At 43.4% G+C, this 17,183-nt stretch overlaps 1 protein-coding gene across 1 annotated transcript in view; it reads left to right on the forward strand.

Moving 5' to 3' along the window:
* Positions 1-6,814, forward strand: part of VIM (vimentin) — a 7,605-nt gene extending 791 nt beyond the window's left edge. The window contains 8 exon segments of the mRNA XM_005856726.2: positions 545-605; positions 3,010-3,105; positions 3,201-3,362; positions 3,972-4,097; positions 4,445-4,665; positions 5,131-5,174; positions 5,563-5,648; positions 6,457-6,814. Coding sequence (XP_005856788.1) covers positions 545-605; positions 3,010-3,105; positions 3,201-3,362; positions 3,972-4,097; positions 4,445-4,665; positions 5,131-5,174; positions 5,563-5,648; positions 6,457-6,495 — 835 coding nt within the window. The 3' untranslated portion in view covers positions 6,496-6,814.
* Positions 6,815-17,183: the final 10,369 nt, after the last annotated feature.

Raw genomic sequence — 17,183 nt, forward strand, 5'->3', positions numbered from 1 at the left:
GGGGGGTGGCCGGGGAGGGAGCTGTGCTTGCGGTGGCGCAGCCCCACCCAGAGCCCAGCAGTTGCAACTAGCGTTTCCCCTCTCCCCCTCCCCCTCATTGCCTAAGAGCGCCCTTTTCAAGTTACAGATTTCTTGAAACTACCACTTTAGAGTGGATGGCCCTTGCAAACTGTGAGCGTGACATCTGCAAACTTTTGGAGTTCCCTGGCCCCTTCTGGCGGGCTGCCAGCCCTGGGCGGAGGTGGGAGGAAGGGATGGCTGTGCAGCAAGAGAAACAAAGGGCTGCCCAGGCTTCTCGGGGGTGGAGGGGCGGCATTCTACTGGCAGGTCCGTGCGGCGACCGTGATTGCTTTGCCGCGCCGCGGTCCAAGTCCCGCTAAACTTGCGGAGAATGGCAGTTCTCACACCGCAGTCGCTCGCTGGCAGCCTGCAGAGGTGGCGCACCAACTTTTGTCTGGCGGAGCCGCGACGCGGTGGTTGGGTGTGGCCGCCCCGCCCCTCGCGGTTTCCCAGTTCCCCTTTGGTTAATGTGCAACTGTTTCAGGTTGCAGGAGGAGATGCTTCAGAGAGAGGAAGCCGAGGGCACCCTCCAGTCTTTCCGACAGGTTTGTAAATCCTCTCCCACTCGCAACTACCGGACCCCCCCCCTCCCCCACGAACCCACGGCCGCGGGCAATTCTAAAACTTAATTACCCCAAGTCTAAATAATGTAAAACTTCACACGTCTGTGCGCAAGGCCCCCTAGTGGCAGAAAGGCCAGATTGGTGCCTCTCCAGATAAAAAAACCCTTGGAGGATTTAAACTGTCCCTTAGGACATAAATAAATCTTTAAATTTTTACTTTGTTTCCAAATTTCTTACAAAAAAATTTTTTTTGCCGTTTCAATTTTGGAACACATAGATATTCTGATTTCGAACAGTTACAAGTTGAGTTAGATTGCTGTTTGCTAAGTTAGCTAACTTTACAAGGCCACAAAAATCGCAATTCTGCCCTGTAGTTAAAAATGTAACCGTGTTGGAGCATAAGAAACTTTAGTTAAACTGGCATTAAGCCAACAAGTTTTAGGTTCTATTGTGGCAGTAAAGTTAGATGGAAGTATCGTTATGCACAACTATTTTGTGATCTAATAAGGGTGAAAAGGAGCCATCTGTGCCCTGGCTGAAAGGTATTAATGGTTTCTCTGGGCTGCCTTATGGAATGTAGAAAGAGACCTTCTGGCTAGTGTGGTGGTTCTGAAGAGAAATAATAGGAGTCTTTGTGTTCCTAAGAGAAGCTTTGCAACAGGCTACATTCTTATTGAATATGTAATGATGTAAGCACAGTTCTAATTGGACACAAGTATTTGCTAACATCCGCTATCTAATATCTGGCCCAGACTTGTGAAGTATGTGATGTGAAAAGTTCTTAAAGCTACAGTCATGCCTCACGTTTGGAAAGGCCTTTTTTTATTGAGTCCTTGTATTATTGGGTCCTTAGTATTCTCTTCATAAATAAAAATTAACCCTAAAGCTGAAGAATGGAAGTTTAATTAAAGGGTGATTTTTTTCCTCCAAATTAAGATGGACTTAAAGAATTTTTTAACTTAAAATTGAAATCCAAAAGCAGAAAGAGTTGCCAGCACAGTTTTATTCTCCTGAACACTTATTGGGATTGGGTATAACAGCGCTCTCACATGCAAAGTCTAGAATAACATTTGAAGCAGAAATACATTTGCCAAATTAACTTAAATACATCAGTGTGTGATCATTACATCTGTTAAAGTTTTCCGTAGAGAAGCGAGTTAATATAAAACAATATTAGTATAAAAGGTCTATTTAGGGATCAGGTAACATTTCCCATATTCTCTTTAATGAAGTGTCACGTTGCACTTTTTTATAGAGGCTAGTAAAATTATCTTTTATATCATCTTTTAGAGTTTAACAACAAGCAAAAAAGAATTTTTTCCCCAGCCTCATTTTTTTTTATCATCACCTATTCCTCATTCACTTTTCATGAAGGTGATAGAAGTGTCTCAACATTTTAAGAATGTAAGGCTATAAACTGTACTGCAAATAGAATTGCTTATAAGACAAGAGGTATAAAAAATCCTCATGACATTCCCTTGAGGGGAAATAAAATCTGAGTTGCAAAATTATATATTCTGATTTGGAATGTAGCAGTTATCAAATGGTGAAAACTCAGGTGGAGAGCCAGAGCAGCAAGAATTCTACACAGACAGTAGTTTCGTTATAGGTAAGCGTTTTGACTAGTCATTCTGAAACAAGCTAAGCAACTGAATTGACAGGCACGGTGCTAAGTGAAAAGGATGGACACACCCTTATAGGAAGGAGGAGACGGGGGAGTTTCAGGAAAAGAAGGTCCATCAGAGAAAGCAAAGCAAATACAGTTCAGAGTTACATTTCTTTCCTGATTTGCCTATCCTGCATCTTTGCTTTTGCCCATCCTAAATTGGAGTATAAATCTAGCCTTGTAACCTGAATGCCAAATGACTACACATTTGTTTTGGATCATAATGATGTTTTAGGTGATTTGAGTGGAGGAAAAAAGAGCTCAGGTATACACTAAAACTTTTGAAGCAGGAATTTCTGTTCTGTATGGACTCATGTATTAAAGTATGAGACCTGGTGAACACCTGTCTTGATGTTATTCCATAATATTAATACGATGGCATTGATTTTTCTAGATTTAAAAAAAGCACTTCACTGGTATAATGTAGATTCAGTAACAATTCATGGAGTACAGTTTACCATGTTGGCATACATTTATTTATTTTTAAATTTTCTATTAGCTACCTTGATATAACATAGTGGGTCCCAGTTCAAATTTGTTAATGAGAAGAAAACATAGTATATTGGCACTTGGTGATTTATAGTTATTCGAAGGTCATAAGTTTGTCAACACCATTTTTATGATAAAGACAATAAGCTCATGTGATTAATAAGAATGAATAAATTAGATAAGCCATAGACTTTATCATGCTTCATGTCCCATCTTTCCTCTTTGAAATAGGATGTGGACAATGCTTCTTTGGCACGTCTTGACCTTGAGCGTAAAGTGGAATCCTTGCAAGAAGAGATTGCCTTTTTGAAGAAACTCCACGATGAGGTAAGTGGAGTCGCTTTCCGTGAATGAACATGAGGGAAGCTGTTCCCATCCTCCACATGGCTGACCTGCTGTCTGTTCTTTTTGCTTTTCCTTAGGAGATCCATGAGCTTCAGGCCCAGATTCAGGAGCAGCATGTCCAGATCGATGTGGATGTCTCCAAGCCTGACCTCACCGCTGCCTTGCATGACGTCCGGCAGCAGTACGAAAGCGTAGCTGCCAAGAACCTTCAGGAGGCTGAGGAATGGTACAAGTCCAAGGTATGGAACAGAAGAAACGCACTGTGTTCACGCCCTGTAGCTCCAGTCAGAAAGCAGGCCCTAACTTCAAGGCCAAGGTGTATTTGTTGCTCCAGCCTCTCCGCCCACAGCAGACTCCCTTCCTTTTACTCTTCTCTGATTCTAATTCTGAGTAAACCCTACACCACGCCCTTGACCTCCACACTTTTAAAATGAGGGTAATAGCATGAATTTCTACTTGAAACTATCGACGTCAGCATTCCATTACTTTTTCTCTGGTTTCCAAGACGTAATTATTCTTTTCATTTTTAAATATATTTTTTTATTGTTGACAGTATTATAGATATCTCCCATCCCCCCCTTCCCCTCTCCTCTCAACCCCACATCAAGGTATGTCATTCTCACATGGTCTCACTTATTTGTGGAATCTAGTGAACAAAATGAATGGTCCAAAACAGAAATTTAGACATATTTTGGCAGACACTGAGATTTGAACTTAAAATAGAAAGTTCGGTTTGTGTTATGCCTTTGTTTGTTTGCGACCTTTAAGCTTTCTCATTTGCTCAGGTAAGGTAGAATCTTAGAATCGAGTTGCCTGGGTGATCTACATTTCTCTTTCCTTCCTGACAGTTTGCTGACCTCTCCGAGGCTGCTAACCGGAACAATGATGCCCTGCGCCAGGCGAAGCAAGAGTCAAATGAGTACCGGAGACAGGTGCAGTCCCTCACCTGCGAAGTGGATGCCCTTAAAGGAACTGTGAGTATCACACACAATAAAAGAGGGGAAATGGCCCATTTGGACCCATTCAATTGACCAAGCTCATAGTGGCATCTGAACAAAACTCCCAACGAAGAAAAATATATATTTTCATCCAAAGAAAATGAGTTGTTAAGACAGATCCAAAAAGCACTTGAGATCTGTAAGTTTTAGCTTACGTTATGACTGCTATTAAGGAGGGACTTGGCAATTGTATTCTTTACCTAACATCGAAGTGTTTGCCATTTGCCACTAAGGGAAATGGTTGCAAGTGGTCTGCAAATGGTTTTGGGAACAGCAGGGTTTTTCTGGAAAGTAACAGTGGAAGCCTTTCTCACCTCCTGCAGAACGAGTCTCTGGAACGCCAGATGCGTGAGATGGAAGAGAACTTTGCTGTTGAAGCTGCTAAGTACCAAGACACTATCGGCCGCCTGCAGGATGAGATCCAGAACATGAAGGAAGAAATGGCTCGTCACCTTCGTGAATACCAAGACCTGCTGAATGTTAAGATGGCTCTGGACATTGAGATTGCCACCTACAGGAAGCTGCTGGAAGGCGAGGAGAGCAGGTATGGACCAAGGTCGAGTGCGTGTGAATTAGCAGCTGCCATTTGCTTGGCCGTATGCCACTCGCTTTACATATTGTATCTCATATCCTCTTTAGAGCATTTCTTCAAGGTGGCTGCTTACTTAGCACTTTTTATAAAGAACCTTAGGTTCAAAGAGATTGAGCAACTCACCCTAGTCAGTGAATCAGTAGCAGAGCTGGGATTTGAAGCTATGATTCTCTGAAAGCCAATGCTTTTCTCACTCTGTAAGGCCTCCAGCTCACGCCCCTGTGCAGAAAATGCTTGGGGTAAAGCATTTAAATGTACTGAGATTAATCAGGGGTAAATGCTTCTGAAGCAAATCCCTCACTTATGAAACACATGAGTACATTTTCTTATTTGATGAAAACTACAAGTGTATAAATTTATTCCTTGTCGTTTGAGTTATTTTTCAAACATTTCACTGTTTTTCTTTATCTTTCACAGGATTTCTCTGCCTCTTCCCACTTTTGCTTCCCTGAACCTGAGAGGTAAGCATTTGATTGCTATTTATGAGTAATTTCAGTAACTTGTAACCATGCTCTTTATAAAACACTTGTTTTAAAAATGACACTTGAAAAATGCCATACCAGAGAAAGTTCTAGAAAACATCCTATTTTCAAACCCAACTACTGTCTTACCTTCTGTGCAAACTCGGCTGACTTGCCCCTGCTGGCGCATATACTGCAGTAGTTTATCTCATCCTGACGCTCCAGTGCTGTCAGACTGGGTTTTAAAATAGGTGATGGTCTTTAGAATTATTTTGGGAGTAGTGCTTTAAACAGTTGTGAACAAAAACGATAATTCTTTGGGGAAAATGGTTACTTGTCTTGTTAATATTTAATTTTTACTCATGTTGGGCCAATTTTTCTTATTCAGAAACCAATCTGGATTCACTCCCTCTGGTGGACACCCACTCAAAAAGGACACTTCTGATTAAGACAGTTGAAACTAGAGATGGACAGGTTGGTATCTTCAAATCAAAATTGGATTAATCTCAGGCGCTGATCTTCTTTTAAATCAATAAGTCTAGCTCAGATACAGCCCGCTGATTTGGGAGGTTTCTGTTTCACTGGTGCCAACTAGAAAGAGAATTGGCCCCTTCTTCCAGCACTATATACAGCCAACTAAGTATTTGGCTCCTGGATCTGAAAGGCAGATAACTGTCTTCCAATTAGTGATTTTTCTATGGTCCTTAATTTAAAATGGGAGTACAGCTTCCTTAAGTCACTTCCTAGACTAGCTTTATGAACTGTTGCATTAGATTACCAATGTCGTGATCCTGGACACACCGCCTTCCCTAAACACTCCTAGGCCCTCTTATACAACACAAGGACATGCCATGTGATCAAGTCCTTTTCATGTCAGCTCTGTGCCAGGAAAGAAATGGTCCAAAGTGATTATAATCCTCATATAATCTTCCCTTGTACACAAACTTAAAATATGTTATAATTGTTTTTAAACTTTGCTGCATAGAATTATTACAGCATCCTTCCTCATAAAAACAGGCCTTTTTAAAATGTTGTTTTTCAGTCATGATATTCCATTGGCTACTTAGTTTGCTTATGGGTGAAGAGCGGTTTACATAGTATCTGTCCCCCTGCACCCTCCACCCCCAGTTGTAATCCTGGTCATGCAGAACCAACATAACCTTCCAGCTTCCCCAATAAATTACATATAATTAGTAGGGTTTTTCTTTGTCATGCTTAATGGAGTAATTTAATCTTTGGCATGTAGTATTATATTTTATTTGAATTTTATCTTTTTTAACAGGTCATCAATGAAACTCAGCATCACGATGATCTGGAGTGAATATTGCAGGCACTCAGTGCTGCAACATATTACCAGCAAGAATAAAAAGGAAATCCATATCTTAAAGAAACAGCTTTCAAGTGCCTTTCTGCAGTTTTTCAGGAGCGCAAGATAGATTTGGAATAAGAATAAGCTCTAGTTCTTAAGAACCAACACTTTTAAGAGAATTAGAAAAAAGTTTACAACATAACCTAGTTTATGAAGAAGGCTTGTGCTAGAATACTTTTTAAGAAGTATTTTTGTATACCATTAAAACTGCTTTTTTCCAACAAGTTATCTGACCAATCTGTTTCTGCTTCAATAAATCTTTAAAAAACTCTTTTGGTGTCTTATTTAATAATAGCTTCTCTCAATTTTATGAGACTATGTTTTAGTTAAAAAAATATTTGGTCCTATTGGTTAATTTGACACAAAAATCAAGTTTAGGTTAACTCAATAAATTCAACTTATTTATGCTTGAGATGTAGCCCTTAATTGGTTATTTAGGTAGACTTCACTTCATTTTTTTTTCTAAATAAACTAGAGGCCTGGCCTGAGGGGATCAGGCCTCCAATATCCCCTGAGGGGTCCTGGATTAAGAGGGCAGCCAGGCTAAGGGACCCCACTGGTGCCAGGTTGATTGGGGCGGGGGAGGAACCGAGGGAGGGCTCCAGGCATGTCTGGCTCATTTCGCCCGCTTAGTCCCAGTCCTGATCTGCCGGACCCCAGCAGCAAGCTAACCTACCAGTTGGAGCATCTGTCCCCTGGTGGTCAGTGTGCATCATAGTGACTGGTCAAATGGTCGGACACTTAGCATATTAGGCTTTTATATATATAGACTAGAGGCCTGATGCATGGAAATTTGTGCAAGAGTAGGCCTTCCTTCCCCCAGCTACCGGCACCGGCTTCTCTCGGGCCCTGATCCGAAAGACGTACAGTCTACTTAGCATATTACCCTTTTATTATTATAGATGATACATCCTATCTAATAAAGGGAATATGCTAAGTGACCATCATGCTCTCACAAGATGGTGGTGCCCACAGCCAATAAAGAGGGAATATGCTAATTGACTGCCACACCCTCACAAGATGGTGGCGCCCACAGCCACAAGATGGCAGCACCCAGTCCCCTCAGCCCTGCCTCATCCAGCTGGAGTTGCCCAGTCCCCTCAGCCCCACAAGGGAAAGGCAGTTGGGGGCAATCAAGCTGGCAGGGGAGGGCAGTTGGAGGCAATTGGGCCGGTAGGGGAGGGCCAGTTGGGGACAATCATGCCGGCAGGGGAGCAGTTAGGCATCAATCAGGCTGGCAGGGGAGCAGTTAGGGGGCTATCAGGCTGGCAGGCAGAGTAGTTAGTAGTAGTCAGGCAGGCAGGCAAGTGGTTAGGAGCCAGCAGTCAGACATCCCCCAAGGGGTCCCAGATTGGAGAGGGTGCAGGCTGGGCTGAGGGACCCCCCCTCCCCCATGCACGAATTTTGTGCACCAGGCCTCTAGTAATAAAATAACGTACAAAATTTACAACAGCTCTTTTCATAGTATGATTCCAGCTGGGTCCATACCCTTGCGTAATTTCAGTTCTAACAAATAGACTTCCTAAAATTGAAAACTTTGACTAAAATGAAAATCTTTTTTTGGTATATGTAGCAAATGAGTAGCACAAATTCCACTTGCAGGAGTTAAAGCATAGGACAATAGGCAGGATACTGGGGCTTCATCTTCCATTAGCAAGATGCAAAGAAAGGGGACAAGTTCAAGTTTCCACATGAAACTGCCCAGCTTTTCTGTGTGTGCATCTATATAAAGGATACCTAAATCTATATTTACCTATAGGTGGATATTCTTAAAGACCTTTGCAGGTGGGGAACAATGCTGACACAAAGTAAGGGAAAATCCTTACCTTTTCATCTGGGAGATGAGACTAATCCATGTGAGTCAGATGGTGAAATGATGCTAACTGTAAGTGTAATAAACTTTCACCCCTTGAAGCAAGGACAATGAAGTACGGTCATGACAATCTGTCGCTAGACCATGCAACATGAGCAGGCTATAGGAACGGGTACAGGTTAGGGGGGCCCTGGCCAGGTAGCACAGTTGGTGAGAGTGTTGTCTCAGGTCCAATCTCCAGTCAGGGAACATACAAGAATCAACCAAGGCATGCATCAATGAGTGGAACAACAAATTGATGTCTCTCTCCTCCCTCTCTCTCTCTCTCCATTCCTCTCTCTAAAAAAATCAATACATTTAAATAAAAATTAAAAAAGAAGAGCCCTAACCGGTTTGGCTCAATGGATAGAGTGTCGACCTGCGGACTCAAGGGTCCCAGGTTCGATTCCGGTCAAGGGCATGTACCTTGGTTGCGGGCACATCCCCAGTAGGGGGTGTGCAGGAGGCAGCTGATCAATGTTTCTCTCTCATCGATGTTTCTAACTCTCTATCCCTCTCCCTTCCTCTCTGTAAAAAAAAATAAAAATAAATAAAAATAAATAAAAATAAAAAAGAAGAGGGGAGGGTATTACCTGAGAGCAATGAAGTTGTAAAGGCAGATTGTGTTTTTCTGATGGGAAACTCCTTCAGGAAATTTTCTGGATTCTCCAAGTCCCAATTTACTATATTACTATTGTGCCCCCTCCTCCAGGAATGATGTGGTCGGCACTTGTAGTTTTTAGGTGTTTATGTCTATCTTTCTCAGGAGTCAATGAGGGAAATAGTGAAATAGTTCGCGCAAAGCCCACCTACGTGCCAGGCATTGTGCTCAGTGATGTTAGCTGCGTGTTTCATGGTTTTTGTTACTGCAGACACTGGGTGAGTAAAGAAAGAATGGGCCTGGTAGTGACCCCTGGTGGGTGACTGCCCATCCTAGTTCCCTTAGGGTGGACAGGGTCTATGCTTGCTTATTAACAGTGTCCCCTTTCAGACTCACACGTGTACCAGCTTGGTCAAAAGCTCTCCGGTCATCCTACCCTTGCAGGGAAGGAGAGTCATCCTGGCAATCCTTAGTGTGTCCCCCCAGCCCCTCACCCTCCATCTGTGAACAGCTGACATGTTGAAAGGCATGAGCAGCATCGCTAGAGCAAATATCCAGGTCTTTGGGCCCTTACGGTACTTTTTCTATTTGGTTTTGTTTTCTGTTCTCTAGCTATTCTCACCATATTCCCCTCCATCTCCTAACCTCACTTACCCCATCTCTTCTTCTATTTCTTCCTGCCTTTGGCTTAGGAGGCTCATCCAGGGAAGACACCAGCCTGTGTTGGTTTTCTTCAAGCACATGACCTTTTATTATTATTATTTTCAATTGAAGCTATAGGGTTTTGTTTTTTGGTGTGTTTTTCTCAGGGCAAATGAACCATGATGACCAGTTCTGCTTATATATTTTGAGTGGGCTCCCCACCCTTAAAAAAATCTTGCAGCTCTTTCTAAATCGGCCTCCCTGAAATGGAAAGGATGAGCTGGCCTCCCTTATCTGTGACTCTCAGAAATTAGCCCTTAATGAGGAACCTCAAAGTGGCCCAGCTCATAGGAATTCAAATCTATTTAAGTCTTTTTTTATTTTTATCTTTCATTATACTATTAGCATTTTCCTTATCTTCTGTTTAGAAAAACAAATAAAAAGAAACTATGTTCTCACCACCTATGGTGAAGCAAAGATTGATGCTCGGTTCTTTTATATATAACATTAGCCAAGATTAAAGGAGATAAAATAAAGTAGGGTGTGAGGAGAAGGAAATGACGACATAAAGTATAAGTCTGAAAGAAGTTACCAAGGAGACCATGAAGTCCATGGAAATAATGTGAAAATTGAGTCTTGCTATGTTTTCTCATAGTAGTGACAGCTGGAAGAGGTGGCTGGTGAGTGAGACAAGTGTGTTTTTTAGTTATAATATGCCTAACTTAAGATCCACCTTCCCATGACCAGCCTCTGACAAAGGCACCAGGAAACTAAATCTCTTTTCTGAGGTTGTGAGACTGAGGGAGGAAATGTGTTCAGTGAAGGGGGATGGGTGAGGAGAGGGAGGGGAGCTGGGAGGACACCAGCTTTTACTCCTTCTTGCAAGCAAGGATAGAGCAGACACTATGCCTGCAAGAAGGCTCTCCCTCTCTCCAACCCGCTGGACTTCAGTTAAGGTGTCTGCCTTCTTCCTCTTGGGCTGCCTTACAAAATGCTACAAACTGGGTAGAGCAAACAACAAACATTCATTTTTCTCACAGTTCTGGGGGCTAGATGTCCAAGATCAACGAGTCTAGCAGGGACGGTTTCTTGTGAGGTTTCTTTCCTTAGCTAATCTCTTCTTATGAGGAAACCAGCTACAGTCATACGTCGCTCAGTTATGAGGATTCATTCTGAGATATGTGTCCTTAGGCTATTTTGTCATTTTGTGAACATCGTAGAGTAACTTAGGTAAACCTAGATGGCATAGCCTACCACACCTAGGCCACATGTTACAGCCTATTTCTCCCAGGCTACAAACCTGTACATCATGTTACTGTACTGAATGCTGTAGGCAATTGTAACACAAGAGTATTTTTTAAAATATATTTTATTGATTTTTTACAGAGAGGAAGGGAGAGGGATAGAGAGTTAGAAACATCAATCAGCTGCCTCCTGCACACCTCCTACTGGGGATGTGCCCGCAACTAAGGTACATGCCCTTGACCGGAGTCAAACCTGGGACCCTTCAGTCCACAGGCTGGCGCTCTATCCACTGAGCCAAACTGGTTAGGACCACAAGAGTATTTTTTATCTGAATATATCTAAACATAGGGAAGGTACAGTAACAATATGACATAAAGTGGTACACCTGTAAGGGCACTTACCATGATTGGAACTTGCTCTGGATGAGTCTGAATGTGAGTGAATGTGAAGGCTCAGGACATTGCTGTACAACTCCCTCTGCTTCCTTCTCACGGGGTCAGAAATAAAATATAGAAGCTGCCCGTGCTGCTCCGTGAACAGGGATGTGGGCTGGAGTGACTGGAAATACTGAGGAGAACCTGGCTGGGTAAGGCATAGATCACCAGGGAAGTGACTGTCAGGAGGGAGTGAAAGCGGGTGGCCTGCGGATCAGTAGGAATAAGAAATCAAGATGGAGAGATAAAGGAGCACAGGGGATTGTCATAGCAGTGTGGTTTTGGCTATTGCATGCTGGAGCAGTGGTCAGATTAAGGAACTTTCTGCTGTTCATTTAAAGGGAAAAAACGAGAAAGAGTGTTTAACATGGAGAAGGTATAGAACTGAGGACTCAATGTTGCAGATCAGTTTTGGTTCCGTTCACTGTGTCTGGTACAGAGGGCTCTCTCTGACATTGGATTGGCAGAGGAAATAAAATGTATATATGCTTTACATCATTACAACCTGAAAATATGTCCAAAGTCCAGGGACAGGCTGGCTCCCCACTACCACAGAGAGCTTTTATTAAAGTGGCAGAGGCACTTCATACTTGTTGAGGTAGCTCCTGTGGACCTGTGTCCTTGGACAGGATTTTAGGTCCTTGACAAAGAACTTACAGCAGTGTACTCTGAAGACCACCGAGCTAGATCTGGGAGGCTGTAGCACCCTCTGAGTATGTACCTCTGGGCTGAAACAAGTCAGTGGCCAACTAGGAAGTGATCTGTGCACTCAAAATTGAAGTGCTGTGAGTGAGATGAAATCTACTGCAAAGCCCCATAGGTATTCCTCCATCAGTTGGGGCTGTCGGTCAATTATGCTCCTTGAAAAAGGAGATGCAAGTGATGTATTTTCCTTGCTGCTACACAAATCTAGTGAAAGGTTTTGAAAACATAAATATGAATTATCTATACTAATAAAAGCATAATATGCTAATTAGACCAGACAGTCAAATGACCTTCCGGACATCATTCCAGATGTCCTTCCAGACGAAGCTGCGGTGGTGGGAGCCAAGGCAGAGGTGGTTAGGGGCGATCAGGCAAGCAGGCAGGCAAGTGGTTAGGAGCCAGTGGTCCCAGATTGTGAGTCGGATATCCCCTGAGGGGTCCCGAATTCCAAGAGTCCAGGCCAGGCTAAGCCCCCTCTCTTCCATCCTCCCCCCCCCCCCACATAAATTTTGTGCACCAGGCCTCTAGTAAGTATATAAAAATAATAAATCTTGGGCAAGGCTCAGGGATACATGATTATTTTTTATTATAGTTAATTAACATAGTTTAACATTTTAACATTTTAAAGGAGAAAACCACATGATCTGCTTGATATAGAAAAAACATTCCATAAAAGTCAGCATTTTATCATTATAAAAACTTTTAGAAAAATAGGAATATAAGGGACCTTTCTTTTTTTTTTTTCTTAATCCTCACTCGAGGATATTTTTCTATTGGTTTTTTTTAGATAGAGTGGAAGACAGAGGGAAAGACAGAGAGAAACATTGATGTGAGAGAATCACATTGATAGGTTGCCTCCTGCATGAGCCCTCACCAGGGCCTGGGCCGGGGAGGAGCCTGCAACCGAGGTATGTGCCCTTGACCAGAATCAAACCCAGGACCCTTCATTCCATAGACTGACACTCTATCCACTTAGCCACACTGGCTGGCCTAAGGGTCACTATGACGCACACTGACTACCAGGGGGCAGATGCTCCGACCAGTAGGTTAGCTTGCTGCTGGGGTCCAGCCGATTGGGACTGGGTGAGATGGGCCAGACACGCCTTGGAGCCCTTCTGTGGTTCCTCCCCAGCCAGCAGCACCTGGGTTGGCACCGGGGCTTGAAGGGCACCTGCAGAGTTAGCGGAGCCCCCTCCAGCAGGTGGGGTCCCTCGGCCTGGCTTGCAGGGATCGGGTTGAAACCAGCAGCCCAACATCCTGGATTGCAAGAGGGCGCAGGCCAGGCTGAAGGACCCCACTGATGCATGATTGGGGAGGGACTGCGGGACAGCTCCAGGGTATGTCTGGCCCATGTCGCCCAGTCCCAATTGGCTGGACCCCAGCAGCAAGCTAACCTACCAGTTGGAGCGTCTGCTCCCTGGTGGTCACTGTGCGTCATAGCAACTGGTTGAACACTTAGCATATTCTCACTTCAGTGCCTGGCTGCCGGCCGCCATCTTGGTTGACAGTTAATTTGCATATACTCACTGATTAGCCAATGAAAAGGGTAGCGGTCATACGCCAATTACCATGTTTCTCTTTTATTAGTGTAGATGGGTGCAGAGAGAGACATTAAGAGAATATAATGGAGTACTCTCAAAATAAACTCAAGTATCTTAGTTAGTTTGGGCTGTTATAACAAAATACCACAGACTGGGTTGCTTAACCAACAAACATTTATTTCTCACAGTCTGGAGAGTAACAGTCCAAGATCAAGGTCCTGGCGGATTTGGTGTCTTACGAGAGCCTACTTTTTGGTTTTCAGACAGCCATCTTTTTGCTCTGTCCTCACATGGGGGAGAGAAAGAGCAAGAGGTTGCTCTCTGTTCTCTTATAAAGGTACTAATTCCATCATGAGGACCCACTCTCATCACTTCATCTAGTTCTAATTACCTCAAAGGCCTCACAATACCAAAATCCTCTCCAAATACCATCACATTGGGGGTTAGGCCTTTCAACATATAAATTTTGAGGGGGCACAAATATTCAGTGCATAACACCATGTACATGAAAACGTGCTTTATGATAGAGTGAGCATTGTTCTAATATTAATTGAAAAATCATTTTGAAAAGGTCCCTTAAACCTTTTTCAGGAGGCTTTCTATAATATGGGCCCAATATTCTCCTTCTGGCCACTTTCTTCTTGCACTTGAAGAAATATGTGCCTCCTTGAGGAAAAGAGATGATGACTGAATGGTTTTAAGGTCCCTGTAAGAGTTGACAAAGATTTCTTTGAGAACATACAAATTTCATGCCTAATTGTTCACCATCTATGAACAAGGCTAATTTTATATAAATATACTAGAGGCCTGATGCATGGAAGGGGGTTCCCTCAGCCCACCCTGCACCCACTCCAATCAGGGACCCTTCAGGGGATATCTGACCGCCTGTGGGATCGGGCTTAAACCAGCGGTCAGACACCCCTCTCACAATCTGGGACCGCTGGCTCCTAACCACTCACCTGCCTGCCTGCCTGATTGCCTCTAACCCCTCTGCCTGCCTGCCTGCCTGATTGCCCCTAAGTGCCTCTGCCTGCCTGATAGCCCCTAAGTGCCCTCCCCTGCCAGTCTGGTTGCCCCCAACTGCCCTCCCCTGCTGGCCTGATCTCGCTCCTAACTGCTCTCCCTTGCTGGCCTTATTGCCCCTAACTGCCTCTGCCTGCCTGATGCCCCCCAACTGCCCTTCCCTGCCAGCCTGGTTGCCCCCAAAGGCCCTCCTCTGTGGCCAATTTGGTTCTGATTCGTCAGTTTCTATGCCAGTCAGCGTCAAAAGCTCCACCTCCTAGGCAGCCATTGGCTCCTTACATTCACCCAGATTTGGTTCTGATTGGTCAGTTTCTATGCCAATCAGCGTCTCTGGGCCTATAAATAGGGCCTGATCAGAAACAGCTGCCACAGAGGCTACGGATCAGACCCTGCCTCTCTCTCTGCAGGACTCTCTCCGGGCCTGATCCACAGCCCCCTAGGCAGTCAGTACTGGTTTGGGGCGCAGGCAGTGGCTCCAGTCAGTGCTGGGTCGCCAAGGCAACCCAGTGTGGTTGAGCCTTCAGTAGTAATCAGTAATCTGTCATTAAGACCCTGGCTCTTTATTATATAGATAGTCTAACATTAACTCTAGGAAGCCTGCACCCTGTTCATTAATCACAAAACCTTCCTCTTCCCATGAATTACCTATTTCAAAAGCACCACAACATATTCCGTCTTCCAATTCTATTTAAATATGGATAATATAAACTATCTTTGTATATAGTTTGGTATGTGTGGGGTTGTGGGAATAGTCAACTAATCAAATGATCTCCTCACCACCTCCAGGTAAACTCTTCCCCTCTGTGATTCACTGATCATAAACTGGTTTACTGAAAGAAGAAAAAACGGAAGCTGTCTCAGGTGGTAGACAGGATGAACTGCCTATGAAACAGTGCAATCAGCTCCAGGAGGAATACATTTAAAATGTTTCTCCCTATAGGGTTTGACGGAAACAGACCATTTTGTTCCAATTGCCATGTGCTTCAGCAAATCATTCTCGCTGTTCTGAGTAGTCGCCTTGCAAGCCCATGAGCTACCGTTTGAGATTTTACTTCACACTGACAGGGCAAAGCTGAAGCAGAATGGCATCCATGCAGTTCCAGTCTGTTCTATTCAAGAGTTTGACAGATTCAGACCCAGGCCTGGCTTTCAGTACCATGGAGCAATGACATTTCCTGGCTTGATCATAAAGTTCTCTTGGCAACACTGTGTTGAGTTTCTATGGTTCATCTAAAATCAACAAGTGAGAGTTTATGATGAGAACAACCTTCTAAAATGTTTGATCAGAAAAACTACCAGGTAACCCATTCCACAGCAACTCTGCCTTCACATAATTTATCTAATGGACCTTTTTAAAAATAGGTTTCTGTACATAAAATTTGAGTTCATAAAATTTGAGGCCATCAGAATGACATAAATTTAAGTTTCAAATACTGTTTTATTCGTGTGTATGTTCTAAAAATATGTTGTAAACATGTTCCTGCCAAGGATGGACTACTGTCTTCAGGCCAGAGCTTGAGAAGATGTAGTATAACATCCAACCAGCTGCCCAGAAGAGAGAGAGGCATGCATTTTAAGGTCAAGAGACCCCCCCAAAATTGTAACATAGACCCGCAGTCGGCAGGCTTTCTCAAACGTACTAGTTAGAGTTGGCAGTAGCTAGATTGCCCTGGGAAGTGAGTGTCCATGCCATCAGGCCCCTGTGTAGCCTCTGAACCTGCCATTGAGGCCACTCCACTCACATGTCCATTGCTCCAGTTCCAGTGTGACCATAACAGTGGCTGCCTAACATCAATTGGCCAAGGTCGTTTTGTCTAAACTTCGCTGTTTGGTGTCCCTTCTGTGGCAGGATGCTTTCTAATGAGCATTAATATGTGATATAAAAATCTTCATACTTTGTGCATCTCCCTGTTATAACAAAATACCACAGACTGGGTTGCTTAACCAACAAACATTTATTTCTCACAGTCTGGAGAGTAACAGTCCAAGATCAAGGTCCTGGCGGATTTGGTGTTTTATGAGAGCTTACTTTTTGGTTTTCAGACAGCCATTTTTTTGCTCTGTTCTCACATGGGGGAGAGAGAGCAAGAGGTTGCTCTCTGATCTCTTATAAAGGTACTAATTCCATCATGAGGATCCACTCTCATCACTTCATCTAGCTCTAATTACCTCAAAGGTCCCACAGTACCAAAATCCTCTCCAAATACCATCACGTTGGGGGTTAGGCCTTTCAACATATAAATTTTGAGGGGGCACAAATATTCAGTGCATAACACCATGTACATGAAAACGTGCTTTATGATAGAGTGAGCATTGTTCTAATATTAATTGAAAAATCATTTTGAAAAGGACCCTTAAACCTTTTTCAGGAGGCTTTCTATAATATGGGCCCAATATTCTCCTTCTGACCACTTTCTTCTTGCACTTGAAGAAATATGTGCCTCCTTGAGGAAAAGAGATGATGACTGAATGGTTTTAAGGTCCCTGTAAGAGTTGACAAAGATTTCTTTGAGAACATACAAATTTCATGCCTAATTGTTCACCATCTATGAACAAGGCTAATTTTATATAAATATACTAGAGGCCTGATGCATGGA

The sequence above is a fragment of the Myotis brandtii genome, unplaced genomic scaffold (assembly GCF_000412655.1).
Source record: "Myotis brandtii unplaced genomic scaffold, ASM41265v1 scaffold1042, whole genome shotgun sequence".
In the NCBI taxonomy this organism is placed as follows: domain Eukaryota; kingdom Metazoa; phylum Chordata; class Mammalia; order Chiroptera; family Vespertilionidae; genus Myotis; species Myotis brandtii.